Source organism: Lemur catta, chromosome 3, assembly GCF_020740605.2.
Source record: "Lemur catta isolate mLemCat1 chromosome 3, mLemCat1.pri, whole genome shotgun sequence".
Taxonomy (NCBI): Eukaryota; Metazoa; Chordata; class Mammalia; order Primates; family Lemuridae; genus Lemur; species Lemur catta.
In genome coordinates, this window is record NC_059130.1 from 95155842 (window position 1) to 95171052 (window position 15211).

At 43.0% G+C, this 15211-nt stretch overlaps 1 protein-coding gene across 3 annotated transcripts; it reads left to right on the forward strand.

Moving 5' to 3' along the window:
• Positions 1-7856: 7856 nt before the first annotated feature.
• On the forward strand, positions 7857-14336 carry LOC123634270 (small vasohibin binding protein). 3 transcript variants are annotated; one of them, XM_045545692.1, is made up of 3 exons: positions 7857-8026; positions 8679-8828; positions 13927-14336. In XM_045545692.1, exons 2-3 carry the CDS (start codon positions 8715-8717, stop codon positions 14011-14013), a joined length of 201 nt encoding a protein of 66 aa, XP_045401648.1. In that variant the 5' UTR covers positions 7857-8026; positions 8679-8714; the 3' UTR covers positions 14014-14336. The 3 variants fall into 3 exon arrangements, with proteins under 3 accessions (XP_045401648.1, XP_045401649.1, XP_045401650.1); XM_045545693.1 differs by lacking the exon at positions 7857-8026 and adding an exon at positions 8203-8331; XM_045545694.1 differs by lacking the exon at positions 7857-8026 and adding an exon at positions 8474-8594.
• The last annotated feature ends 875 nt before the right edge of the window (positions 14337-15211 follow it).

Below are 15211 nucleotides of genomic sequence, written 5' to 3' on the forward strand. Positions count from 1 at the left end.
TGCCCACCAGTTCATGAGTGGATAAAGAAAATGTCACATATGTATATACCATGAATACTATTCAGCCATGAAAAGGAATAAAATAATGTCATTCACAGCAACTTAGTTCGAACTGGAGACCATTATCCTAAATGAAGTACCTCAGGAATGGAAAAACAAACATCACATACTCTCACAAAATAAGTGGGAGCTAAACAGTGAGTATACACGTGCACAAAAACATGTAAAGGACATTGGAAGCTAAGAAGGAGGGAGAGTGAGAGGCGGGTGAGCGATTAAAAACTTACCTGTCGGGTACAATGAACGCTGACCTGATAGGAATGGTTAACTATTTATGGTACATTCTTGCAGTGGAATATTATGAGCATTTCACAATCACATGGTATTCAATAGAACAATCTTTAATAACACTAGGAAATTTTCACTATATCCAAAACAATAAGCTTTTAAAAACTATGTATAGGCCGGGCGTGGTGGCTCACTCCTGTAATCCTAGCACTCTGGGAGGCCAAGGCAGGTGGATCACTCGAGCTCAGGAGTTCAAGACCAGTCTGAGCAAGAGCGAGACCCCATCTCTACTGAAAATAGAAAGAAATTATCTGGCCAACTAAAAATATATATAGAAGAAAAAAAATTAGCCAGGCATGGTGGCGCATGTCTGTAGTCCCAGCTACTCGGGAGGCTGAGGCAGGAAGATGGCTTGAGCCCAGGAGTTTGAGGTTGCTGTGAGCTAGGCTGATGCCACAGCACTCTAGCCCAGGCAGCAGAGTGAGACTCTGTCTCAAACAAACAAAAAAAAATATGTATAGTATGACACAATTTGGAGGGAAATGCTTAGAAAAAAATACAAGAATGCAGATATCAAACAGTAACTACTTGTGGGAGTAGGAGTGGGGATTATAGATGATCTTGATAGCTTTCCTTGTGTATTTTCCTTTATATTTTCCAAATTTCCTACCTCAAGTAGGTATCACTTTGGTTGTCAGAAAAAGCAAATATATTTTTAAAAAGGAGAAGGGTGACCAGGAAGAGAAGAAAAAGGAGAAGAAACAGAATTCGCTTTGGGCAAAGACACCACAGCCAAAGAAGCAGAGCTGGAAGTCCCCACGGGGTCTACTAAACAGAAGTGGCAGCCACATCCTACCCAGCAGGGGCCTGGCTCCCTCTGAGCTTTGAGTGGAAGATCAACTGCTACCAGCTCTCTTTCTTTTGTATTTTCTCATGTGAATATAAGAACCACCTGTTCACTGATCTCCAGGATTTATTCTTCTGATCTAGGTGTCCAGGATGGCTCCTTCCTCCACCATGTTCTCATTTAGCATATATCAACATTATAGTAGTCAACATTATATTGGCGGGGCGCAGTGGCTCACGCCTGTAATCCTAGCACTCTGGGAGGCCAAGGCAGGAGGATCACTTGAGCTCAGGAGTTCAAGACCACCTGAGCAAGAGTGAGACCCCATCTCTACTAAAAATAAAAACATTGGCTGTGCGTGGTGGCACCTGCCTGTAATCCCAGCTACTCGGGAGGCTGAGGCAAGGAGGATGGCTTGACCCCAGGAGTCTGAGGTTGCTGTGAGCTAGGCTGATGCCACGGCACTCTAGCCTGGGCAACAGAGCAAGACTCTGTCTCAAAAAGAAATTATATTAATGTATGATTAAATTAACACTAAGTCATAAATGTATTTTAAGTTGTAATATTGTTCTATATGAATAATAGCTCCTATTTATTGCCTTTGTGAATATTCTACATACATTGTCTTTAGTATTGACAACAACCCTGAAAAGTAGATATGCTTGTTCTCTCTTACACTTAGAACAGGAAAGGCAATCATACACACATCAGGGTACAATGCAAGCAAATTACCAGGACCCCTTCTGGAAGCAGATAGGAGGTAAACCATGAATAAATAGGTGAATGAATAAGTGAATGAATGCATAGCTCTGTATCATGCAAACTGGGCAAATGGCGTCCTCACTTTACAGAGTGATTATCATGGAATTCCTTTGAATTTAAATATAAATATGATTTTACTTCCTAAAGTTCAATGAACATGCCACAATTTGGGGCTTTTCCTGTCCTATTTACTGTAAGAAAATCTGGAGATTACCCAAAAAACAGACAAAAAATTTAAAATCATCTGTAATTCCTCCACGCAGAGATAATGTTTCTTCAGATCATTTTCTATGCATGTATTATATATAACATTTTAAAAAATAGAACCATACTTTATATACTGTTTTGATACCTGATGTTTTCACTAAGCACTATATTATGCACATTTTCAAAGGCCATCAAATATTCTTTTAATGACTTCAGTGTTCCATCGTGGATATTTTGAGAATTTTAAAAATAATTCTATATTGCAGGATATTTAGGTTGTTTTCCAATGCTCTGCTATTATGAACATTGCTATAAGTGATACTGAATTAACGACTAGAATCAGAGGGCTTAGTCATAGTCTTGGCTTGGTCCCTAACTAGCTGTGTGACTTTGTAACTTTAAGCAAATCACTTACATTCAAACCTTGAGTTTCCCATCTTTAAAATGGGAAGACTTTTAATCTGTACTGCCAAATTGCCCTCCATAAAAGTCAATATATCTATCAATTTGCCAGAGTATATGAAATTGCTTGTTTTCCCATAACCTTACCATCACTGGATATTATCATTTTTTAAATCTTTGTCAGTTTGATGAGTAACAAAACGGTATCTCTCTTTTTTTTAATTTGATGCTATTTCACTTTAATTTGTATTTCTTTGATTACTAGTTTGTTATTTGGACTTTGCCAATTACCTGTCTATGTACTTTGTTCATTTTTCTATTGGGACCTTTGTTTCTTAATGGCTTGCAAAATTGTTCAGATAGCAACCATTTTTTTCTACTACACATGGAAATATTTTCCCCCAGGCAGTTACTTACACTTTAATTTTTAAACAGTTTAATTTTTAAAACTTCTAAAATCAGAGAAAAGATTGCAACAGATGTTCCCTTGACAATCGCAAGCAGTTTAAGACAACCCTGAAAAACTACAAATGATCAGTCTGAAAGCATGGAATCCAGCAAATAGTAAGTGCTAAATAAATAAATAGGAATCTTTCAACAAAACCCATCCAGGTCTCTTGTCACTTTCCCTCTTTTGTGTTTCTTAAGTGACAGCTAACAGTTGCCCCATTTTGTCCTTTAAAATGTCCTTGTGAGTAAAGAGAAAGGGAATTATTTCTCTACCAAACCTGAGGATCCCAAGAAAGTTAAATGACTGAAAAGAGTGAACAGAGGGGAGAGGGAAGAAAACTCACCTTTGAAATCAGGGATTCTTGTCCCTCACCAGCAGAGCTGGAGCCTATGAGCTGGGAACTCTTCCTTCCGCCATGCAGAGACCTCAGGCATCGGGCAGGAGCATCAAGAAGGGACAAGAATGTGGACTTGGGGAAAGTTCCTATTTTATTCTACAGCCCAAAGACTGAGTGAGCCAGGGCTCTCTCTGGCCAAAAGGCTCCCTTCTAGCTGTCCCTATAAACCAACAAGCCACACCCTGCCTGTCTGCCTCTGATAAACAGAGCAAAGAAGTGACTCCCTAAACATGAAGGAACCACCAAGTGCCACCGGGTATAAGGGACATTTTCCCCTCGGCTCCCTTTTCTTCCAGTGCCAACTGCCAATAGTAATTCTCTGTGATACAATTTGATCCTATCAGCCACTTTCTGAAAAGCTTGCTCCCTTTTTCTAAATCAGAGTAAACTGGAAGATTGGTTTCAAAGACACCTACCAATTAACCACCTTCTTTAACTCCTTACCTTTATCTCTAGCTACACCTTGACGTGTGCTTTCTGACAAGGAAACTTGCTTACTGTTCTCCAACATGGGAGAAACCCTTTCCCATCTGTCTTGCTTTCATTAACATCCATAATTGTGTCTTTAACAATGCATTATATACTTTTATGTCTTTTGAACTTGATAAAGATGATGTCCATTGTAATAATTCCCCACAAATTCCTTTTCTCATTCAACATTAGTTTCTTTTTTCTCTTTCTTTTTTTTTTTTACAGAGTCTCACTCTGTCTCCTGGGCTAGAGTACAGTGATGTCGTCATAGTTCACAGCAACCTCAAACTCCTGGGCTCAAGTGATCCTCCTGCCTCAGCCTCCCGAGTAGCTGGGACTACACATGCGTACTACCACACCCAGCTAATTTTTCTATTTTTTGTAGAGACGGGGTCCCCTTTTTGCTCAGGCTGCTTTGGAACTCCTGGCCTGAAGCAATCCACCTGTCTTGGGCTTCCAAAGTGCTAGGATTATAGGTGTGAGACACTGAACCCAGCCCAACATTAGTTTCTGAGTCTAGCAGACACACCTGTGGTGGCCCACACCATGCCCTCTCAGCCTACTCAATTTTGGTATAGCTAAGACTTGCACGCTGTCAGCATGCCACCTCACAGGCCACAGTGTCTCTTTGCCTACCTGTGTGAGGGCTCTCTACAAAGCCTTAGAAGGCTGTTCAACCAGTGTGCAGCCCAGGAGTTCACCAAACTTAATGCCCCAGGGATACTGCAACCTTGCAGCGTCAGAGAGACAGTTCTGAGCTGTATGCTACATGATTCCTCGGGGAGTTCCCAGTGGGACTGAGCACAGCAGTTCACAGCCACAAGTAGCTCAATAATGCACATTTTATCGACTTTTCTTCCCTTTTTGCTCACTCCCCATTTCTGCTTCCTAGATCGTCTCCTAAACAAACTCTGGCACCAAAGGGCTTGTCTCACACTCTGCTTTGGGAGAATACAAATTAAGACCCTGAAATTCATCCAGGTTGTTTCACGGAGCTCTGGTGCATTCATTCACTGCAGAATAGTAGACCACTGTACAAACATACCCACTGTTTGTCTCATCCCTTGTTGATAGAAAAGTGAGTTGTTCTGAGCTTTTGCTTTTATAAACAGTGCTGCTCTGAACATTCTTGATAGATGTTTCCTGATTCACATGTACAAGAGTGTCTTTTTTTTTTTTTTTTTTGAGACAAGGTCTCACTCTGTTGCCCGGGCTACAGTGCAGTGGCGTCATCATAGCAAACTGTAACCTCAAACTCCTGGACTCAAGCGATCCTCCTGCCTCAGCCTCCTGAGTAGCTGGCACTACAGATGCTCACCACCATGCCCGGCTAATTTTTCTGTTTCTTGTAGAGACAGGGTCTCGCTCTTGCTCAGGTTGGTCTTGACCTCCTGGCCTCAAGCAATCCTCCCGCATCAGCCTCCCAAAGGCAGGAAGATCGCTTGAGCTCAGGAGTATAAGACCAGCCTAAGCAAGAGTGAGATCCCGTCTCTACTAAAAATAGAAAAATTAGCTAGGTATCATGGTGTATGCCTGTAGTCCCAGCAACTTGGGAGGCTGAGGCAAGAAAATCACTTGAGCCCAAGAGTTTGAGGTTGCTGTGAGCTATGATGATACCACTGCATTCTACCCAGGGTGACAAAGTGACTCTGTCTGAAAAAAAGAAAACAAAAACACAAAGAAGATAAAAATAACCCTTTTTCTTAGGATTAACATTCTGATGTGTTTTCATATGTTCTCTATTCTGTGTGTATATGACTTATTTTTAAACCATAAAACAAATACTGTGATTAGACTGTACATACATACCTTTGTAGCTTTTTATTTTAATATATTAAATAGTTTATTATGTCAGTAAATATTCTTCTATGTCATTTTTTTTTTTTTTGAGACAGAGTCTCACTTTGTTGCCCCAGCTAGAGTGAGTGCCGTGGCGTCAGCCTAGCTCACAGCAACCTCAAACTCCTGGGCTCAAGCGATCCTCCTGCCTCAGCCTCCCAAGTAGCTGGGACTACAGGCATGCGCCACCATGCCCGGCTAATTTTTTCTATATATATTTTTAGTTGTCCAGATAATTTTTATTTCTATTTTTAGTAGAGACGAGGTCTCGCTCAGGCTGGTCTCGAACTCCTGACCTCGAGCGATCCACCCGCCTCGGCCTCCCAGAGGGCTAGGATTACAGGCATGAGCCACCACGCCCGGCCTTCTATGTCATTTTAATGGCTGCATGGAATTCCATGGTAACTATCCTATTATTTATTTAATCAACTCCAATTACAAAGATTTTGGTTGTTTCCAGTTTTTTCTTAGAAATATTTAAGGCTTGGCCAAGCTCTGTGGCTCACACCTGCAATCTTAGCACTCTGGGAGGCCGAGGCAGGAGGATTGCTTGAGCTTAGGAGTTCAAGACTAGCCTGAGCAAGAGTGAGACCCCATCTCTACTAAAAACAGAAAAATTAGCTGGGTGTTGTGGCGCATGCCTGTAGTCCCAGCAACTCGGGAGACTGAGGCAGGAGGATACTTTGAGCCCAGGAGTTTGACATTGCAGTGAGCTACAATAATGCCACTGCCCTCTAACCAGGGGGGCAGAGTAACACTGTGTCTCAAAAATAAATAAATTTAAAAAATAATAATATTTAAGGCTTCTGATATTCATTCAGGTTGTTTCACAGAGCTCTGGTGCATTCATTCACTGTTGAATAGTAGACCACTATACAAACATACCCACTGTTTGTCTATACTGGCCTCCAGAAAGGTTTTAACAATTTTTGGAAAAGGCAAAACTTTTTGGTGCCTCTGTTCCCTTCTCTGTAAAATAGGGATAATAGTTTATTACTACACATTTATATATTATACATACTTACTACGAGGAATCAACGAGTTAATAAATGGGAAGCTGAGACAGGGAACTGGCAAGCACTGCTTTGGGAACTGCTTTGGCATTGCTTTAGGGATTGCTTTGGGCAGGGCTACCAGCATTGCTTAATTGTGCAAACTGTTTAACTGAGTCAGGAAGTCTCAAAACAAAGTTTCAAACTACCCTGATCAAAACAAGGTGGAGACAGGACAAGTTCCAACTGGTTAGGACCAAGATGGTGGAGAAATTGACCACCTCTTGACCCTACCGAGTCATTATACACTTCATTACCATAAAAGTTTCTAAGAAAACCTCCCACTCTAATCCTGATGCCATGAAACTTCCTGTTTGACCATAGTCAAAAGGAGGGTGTCACACTAATTCTAGGAAAACACTGCCCCTTTCCAAGAAATAACATGGATATTCCTCCCCTTGTTTAGCTTACAATTAAGCTATTGCTTAAATAGAGGGGCTAAAGGAACCACGTGGCAGGTTCTCCTCTGCAGGGAGAACTAGCTTCTACTTTTGTCTGTGGAGTAGGTTTTCTATACTTTCTAAGTAAAACTCGCTTTTACTTTATACTGTCAGCTCACTCCTCAATTCTTCCTTGCGCGAAGCCAAGGACCGACTTGGACTTCAAGCGATTCCCAGCATTGGGAGTCACTTTGCTGTGTCAAAGCTATAAAAATAGTGCCTGGAATAGAGTAAGCCCAGAAGAGAGGTAGCTATTATTCTTTTTTTGTGAATCCTTGTAATAAATGGAAAATGACAGCCAGCTATTTTAATTTACATTTTCTCAATAATCAGTGTGACTTGACTGTTTCTCTGTGCTTAACCTGTCTGTTTGTACTTGTGTCAAGATTCCCTTGTTCAAAGCACCGGCAAACAGGATCTCACTCGATCCTTCTAATAAACTCGTGAATCAAGAAGGTGACCATCACCAGTCCCCACTTTTTTGAGGCTCAGAATTCCAATTCTGAGCAATTCCAATCCCAGGACTCAGATCGCACCCTTCAAAGCCTAGCAGTTGGCCCGGAAAATATTCCCGAGGAAAGCTTTGTTAGTCGCAAGCCCCCGCGACCCCCGCCCCAGCGCCCCAACCACGCCCGGCAGCCTCCGGCCACGCCCCCAGCGTGGGCTCCCCAGACATGCTCTCTGCGCACGCGCGGCCGCTCCTGCGGCGGAAGCATGAAGGCGCGCGGCCGTCCGCCCCTCCCTCCGCCCCGCCCAGTCCGAGGGGCGGCGGGCTCGGAACTCTAGGTCCGGCGGCGGGGAAAGGCCAGGATTGCCCCCGCGTGGGGCGTCGTCTGCGACGCGGCGGAAGTCCCAAAGTCCCGAGACCCGGTAGGCAAAGGCACCGACTCCCGAGCCTCTCGGCCGGCGGCTCCGGCCCCCCGCCGCCATTTTGCTCCGAGGGCGGGAGGCGGGCGCCGTCCCCTGGGGCCGGGGCGGGGTTGGGACGCGGGGGGCGGGCCCGGGCAAGCCGTGGGGCCCGGCGGCAGGCCCGGGAGTGACGGCTGCGGGCGGAGTTGGGGGGGAACGCCCTGGCCCGAAGACCGGAGACCGGCGTAAGACTTCGGCTGGCCTGCCCCTCTGGGCCTCTGCGTCCCAATTATGACATTCCCACGCTGGGTACAGCACGCTACCGTGTATGAGACTGTTTCTCATGGATCTTCTCATGTGATCCTCACACAGCAGTTCTTGGAGGGGGAAGCCAGGGAAGGGACTATGGTCCCATTTTGCAGACAGAAAACTAAGGCTCAGAGTGGGGAGGAGACTTGCCCAGAGACACCCAACAGGGTTGTGGCAATGGGACTCAGGTCCTACTCCACCAAATCCAGTGCTCTTGCCGCCAGGCCACTCTGTCTGCCTCACCTGGCAAAGGAAGGGGCTGAGCTAAGGGATTAGTTAGGTGAGTGACTGGCAGGTTGGGGGGTTTTTGTTTGCTTTGTTTTGCTTTCTAGTTTGAAGGTCTGCCTGTTTCTGTATCATCCAGGTCAGATTTGACTAAGAAGTATCCAGAAGCCAAGCCATGGATCCACCTGCACGTAAAGAAAAACCCAAAGTTAAGGAACCTGTCAGCAGAGTTGAGAAGGCTAAGCAGAAATCAGCCCAGCAGGAGCTGAAGCAAAGGCAAAGAGCAGAGGTGAGATTAAGGTGGAGGCTCTGTGCGTAGTCCACTGGACATGATGCTGCAACAGAGAAACAGTAGAGAGGAGAACTGTGACGGGGAGCCCTACTTGCCTCCAGGCAAGACAGGTGTTCTCCCAGGTTTAGAGAGATCGTTGAAGTCCAAAACGATGAGGTGGCAGCCCAGAATCACATGCAAGTTAGTGTCAGAACCCCAGCTTGTGCCGGGCCTCCAGATGACTCTTGGCGAAGTGCTTTTGTGGTAGGGACCAGAGAGAAGGAAGAAAGGAGAAAATCGATATGTAAGGGGAGGGAGGGTTCAGAATGAGAAAGAGAGCAAGTGTCAGACACCCCTTCTGGAGTTGGTGCAGAAAATAGCTACTCATAACCATGTAAAGTCCCAAGCTTTAGACCCACCAATGTGTTCTTTGTTCTCTCAACGCATAAAATCAATTTGAGGATAAAAAGCTTTAAACTTTCCATTGCCAATGTTGAACCACATCCACACATAAGCATTTTATTTTAGTATTTAATATCAGGAAAAAGTTTGCTATTTTTTTTGTTTATTTGGTTGTTGAGAAATTTAAAAGTACAGAAAACTGAACTGTTAACAACAAACACCTGGTTACTCAGCACCCCTGCTTGGTAGAGGTTAGCATTTTGTCCTATTTGTCTGGAGTCTTTGTAAACTAGGATAAATAAGAATTACATATCAATTTTAAGTCCCCTTTGTCCCTTTCCTGTCTTACAGCCTTTTTCCCCTCCCCATGGGCAACTACTTTTTTTTACACTCAAATATATTAATAAATATCCTTGAACAACATACAATATTCTTTTGTGTTCTAAATTTTTACATTAGTAAAAGTTCCATTTTATTTTGCATTTTGCTTACATTATGTGTTTTAGAACCATTCGTGTTAATATAAGAATCTAGTTTATTCTCATTACTCTTTACAGTAGTCTATTTTTTGAATCCATTTTATATAGTATATTTACCCATTCTTCCAGAGATGGACATTTAAATTATTTATAGGTTTTTTTGCTATTACAGACATTGCTCTAGTGAAAAACTTTTAGGTGTCTCTTTGGCACCTGTGCTAGAATTTCTGTAGGGTATTTAGCTAGAATAATTATTGGGTACATTTTCAATGTTACTAGACATTGCCTTCAAAGGGATTGTACAAGTTTGCACTCCTAACTAGCAGTGTGAGAGTTCTCATTCCTCGTTTCTTTTCTAACACTTGGTATTGTCAGCTTTTAATCTTTTTTGTTCATCTAATCCATTCATTAAACAAATAGCTGCTATTACATGCCAAGCACTGTTCCAGGAATTTGAGACACACGACAAAACAGCAGAGAGGAATCCTTGCTTTCATGGAGCTTGCATGCCATGGGGGAGAGGGAAGAGGCAGACAGGAAATGTAATAAGTAAACTTAATGGTATGTTTGAAGTTAACATGTAAACTGAAATCTACCTTTGGATTAAGGCAGACCACCCGAGAACTGTGGGCCTGGGTTCTAATAAATGCTTCTGCCCTTTCCTTTACCTCCCCATCCCTATCTGGATCCAGGCCCCCAGATGATTTTACTGCCTTGTGCTTTGGGGAACAATTTGAGGGTTGCTTGCTATAAGAAACAGCCTCATGAAAATGGCCTCTCTAAACTGTAAGGATAGATATTGAGGACATTGTTTATCTCCTTATTGACACCTTTCCTGTGAGGTTTCCACGGATTAAATTTATTGGTCTGACTTCAAATCCCAGTTCTTCCCATGTGACTTTGGACAAGATACTTAACCTCTCTGAACGTCAGTTCCTCCTTGGTAAAATAAGGACGATAATATCTATCTCACAGGACTGTTAAAAGGAATAGAAATATTATGTGCAAAGCACTTAGCACAGTGCCTGGCACAGAGAAAGCATTCAATAAACAGCAGTGATTATGATCAGCAATCATTGTGCTTCCAGGCAGTTGGCTTGCTTTTATGGTGTGGGCTCTAAATTGAACAGCTGCTGGTGTTCACGTTGGCTTGCCGAAATGTGATGTTGGATTTGCATTCTAGCAGCAACTGGCACTTGTGGAGCTCTGGAGATTTGCCAGGCCCAGGCCAAGCTGCACATGCAGGACCACATCTAGTCCTCACACCAGGGCTTCAAGCAGGTATTAGTGTTACTCCCATTGAACCTTGGTATTAATAAATCCTTCCTAGAATAAGGTAGGGATGTATAAAATACATGAGGTAAGAGGTGTTGTCCTCACTGTAAAGTGACATGCCTAGAGTCCTGTAGTTAATGAGGGACAGGACTGCATCTAAACAGATCTTCTGACCTTTGTCTGCTGCTTTTTGCTTTGCCCTGCAGCTTCCTCGCCATTTTCTTTATCTGTGTCGCCTAGAATATGGTGTCCTATAATAGGGATGTGACAGGACCCCTTGTGGGCTGGAGGAGACAGAGTTTCCATTCAGTTGTGCAAAGATTCCACATCCCAGAAAGTCGGACATGATGGAGGAGGTGAATGGGAGCAGACGGCACATTTGGCCGTTGAAGCAGCATTTGACACTGCCAGGGCCCCTTTCCTTCTCCACTGAAAGTCTTACATTCCTTGGCTTGGACACCCTGACCCATATCGAGTCTTTTCTTCTCTACATATTTTATTTCTTCCCCTGCCATCTTGCCTCCTTGGCCTGGAGGTCTCCAGGAAGCTATTTAATATTCCTGTCAGTACCTGGCACAGTAGCATGCAGATTACAAGTACTCTTCAAATAGTTATTAATGAAGCAGAGGTTTTAAATATATGTATGTTAAAAGTATGTATATAATGTGTATGTGAGGTTAAAGAAGAAGTAAACAAACACCCTTGTATTTGCTGCACAACTAAAGAAATAGAACATGACTGTAATTTGGAAGCTCCGTGTGCCCCATTCTGGTTGTGTTTCTGACCCTCCCCACTAGCAGTACCCTCTTGCTTAATTTTATGCTAGTCCTTCTCTTGCTGTTCTATGTTAATTCACTGTGTCTTCATGTACCCCTAAATGATATTTTGTAGCATAACAATAGATTGTCTTAGTTTTGTGTGTTTCTAAACTTTTATGTATGTTACTATATTCAGCACTTTTTAATTATTCGAATTTATTTATTATTGTGGTAAAATATATATAACATAAAATTTACCTTTGTCATCATCAGAATTATGCTTTTTTTAAGTGGTGAAAAGATATTTATTTAGAATTAGCTGGATTCGGTTTAGATGATTTCAGTGTTATTGGTAACATCCAAAACATCATAGTCAGGAAGGAGCCAGTCGAACATATGCCTTCTTCTCTCCATCAGGCCTACTCAAGGTGTTGACCTTGGCCACATCAGTGTCATAGAGCTTCTTCATTGGCTGTTTGATCTGGTGCTTGTTGGCTTTGACCTCCACAGTGGATGTTGTCTTCTGTCTTCTTCATGGCAGACTCAGTGGTCGGGGAAGCTTGATGATGGCATAGTGGTCAAGCTTGTTTCCCCTAGGGGTGTTTTTCCAAGGATATTTGGGCTGCCTCGGGAGCCACAGTGTCTTGGGCTGCCAGAAGGGGAATGACATGTGGATCATCTTTTTTTGGTGGCTGTGGATCCCTTTCGGCACTGAATTCTTGGCCCTCAAATCCTTGGCTTTGGCTGTGGGGAGGGCAGGAGCTTCCTCTTCATCTTTGGTGCCATCTTGTGAAAAGGTAGCATTATGTTTTTTGAGAATCATTTGTGATGGTGTTTGCAACTATTTTTATCACTTTGTGGAATTCCATTTTCCTTAAAGATTATAGGATCATTCAAGCTTTCTAGTCAGTTTTGATCTTCCAGTCAGTTTTGATCACTTTACTTTTTCGAGTGGCTTGGCACAAAGTTCATGATGTTTGTTTTCATCTCTGTTATGTCAGTAGTTATGTGTTCTTTTTAGTTCCTAATAACACTTGATTGTGCCCACTCCTTTTTTTATGTTGATCACATTAGAGGTTTGTAGAGTTTTTTTAGTTGTTTTGTGTGTGTGTGTCTGTGTTTGTTTTTGGGACAGAGACTCACTCTGTTGCCTGGGCTAGAGTGTAGTGGCGTCATCACAGCTCACTGCAGCCTCGAACTTCTGGGCTCAAGCGATCCTCCTGCCTCAGCCTCCCAGAGTGGTAGGATTACAGGTGTGAGCCATCACACTTGGCTGTTTTCGTATTTTCAAAGAACCATCTTGCAGTTTTGACAACCCTCTCTATTGTAGGTTTGGGTGCTTTTTCATTAATTTCTCCCCTTATTTTATATTTTCTGTTTGTCCCACTTCTCAGTTTCATTTCTTTCCCTTCCTTGTCTCCTTTTCAATTAATCAAGTTATATTTCCTATATACACACACCTCCCCTTCGTTTTTTTTCTTCTACAAATTAGGAAGTTTTATGATCTGTTTCTGTTCTTAGTAGATAGATTACTGAAAGGATAAAGAAAGGTGAGGTACCTTTCACCTTAGAATGTCTCCTGCCATCTTCTTTCCACCCCTACTGCCTGCCCTGGGCCACGTTCCCACTACCTCCTCCCTGGACTGTTGTATCAGATGCCTCGTGAGTGGTTTATAATCTCTCCTCCGCCCACTCCATCCCTCACATGGCCGCCAGTCATCTTTCCCAACGCACAGATACGTGTAAGTTGCCCACACTTATCCTTGCTAGCTCTCCAGATTCTGCCAGATGAAGCCCAGATCCCTTGGCATGGCATTTAAGACCCCATCATACTTTTCTTACCTTCTCCAGCTCCCCAATCACACTCTACAATATCCTTCATATTACCATACTTGAAGTTGCCAGAACTGATCCTAGACTTTTCCATCATACTTATTTACACATAGTATCTTCCCCCATCACCTGTCATGTTCCATCCCTAATTGCTACCTGTTCAAATCTTTCTAATCCCTTGAAGACCAAATCAAGCCACCTGCCTCACTGTTTCTTTTCTGATTCCCTGGAAGGAATAATACCTAACTTTCATGTTCCCAATCACTGTCATCACTGGTGTAGTTCTGGCATTTTCAGATGACACAGCCTGTTGTGTCAGGAGATGTGTTGCCTCCATTGTTAACAGATACATCTGTTTCTCCCATTCAGATCTATGCCCTGAACAGAGTCATGACAGAACTGGAGCAGCAGCAGTTTGATGAGTTCTGTAAACAGATGCAGCCTCCTGGAGAGTGATCCCCCTGCTGTGTTCAAGCTAGATGGGACCCTGGAGGCTTTGTGAGCGTGTTACCAGTCCTAAGCTGAGATGCCCATTTGGAGCCTCACAGAACTAGACAAGAAGAAATTTGTGGATAAGTCTGAACTTACGTTTGTAACTTCCACTTCACTGGTTCCTCCAATCTGAATTGGCCCCATGTTTGCTGAAGAGACTTGTTTTCTTCTTGTAAAACAGTAGATTCTTTTTTTAAAACCTTTTTCTATTGTTTGAGAAAAATCAGTGTTTCTCGTGAAACTGTGTATCTTCTCCAAAAATGCAAATAAAATGCTAATAAAATGTTCACTTCCTCATACTTTAGCAAGTGCCTAGCCATGGAAAGTGGAGTGCAAAAGAATGGTAATAGGAAAGTTGAAGTGAGCAGAAGGTACTCGTTCTCCTTCGGGAGCAGGGTGGGAAGGAGAGGAGAGAAAGATGACTGCTTCCAGTTTTCATTCTTCCTGGGGCTAACGGTCTCCAGATCCTGCTGATCCTAACTTTTTAGGCACACAAATATAAATATGTGGCCCCTTTACTCCCAGATGAGTCTAGTCAGGGTCAGAGGCTTGAAGCTAGGATTCCTCTCACCTGTGATTGTGGAGCACTGCCGGGCTGGCAGCGGGCTCACACTAACGGAAGGGAGTGCAAGTGCTTTTTGTTTTTCCTTTTTAGGGCTACTTTATCAGGCCTACAAACAGGTTTGTGATGGGAGTATTCAGTCTGGTCCCTCAGAAACCAGTCACCCACCTATCCACCTACCATTTTTAGGTGTAAAATGTAAAAGTTGTTTCTGCTTCAGACATTTGTGTCAGGAATGGTAGTTCATACCTGAATGTTAGCAGTGGAGTTATTTTAATACTTAGCAAAAGAGAGATTGTTTTTTCAGGATATTTTATTTCCAAATATTCCTCAGGAGTCAGGGGAGAAGGATTTTTCACAGGGATGAATAAATATGGAAATGAGGCAGATCACTCAGATGAGGCAAAAGAGCCAAATACTGCCACCTCCTTCACTCTAAGCAGGAAATGCCTGTATTTTCCCTATCAGTGTTGGGAATATTTCAAGCTGTCCCCATCTCCTCTGTTTACCTGCTGCCTCTGAAGTCACTGAGAATACTGTTCCCATTGCTGTGGCACATTTTAGGAGTAAACTGGGGAGTTAATGGGGTGTTAAGAAACT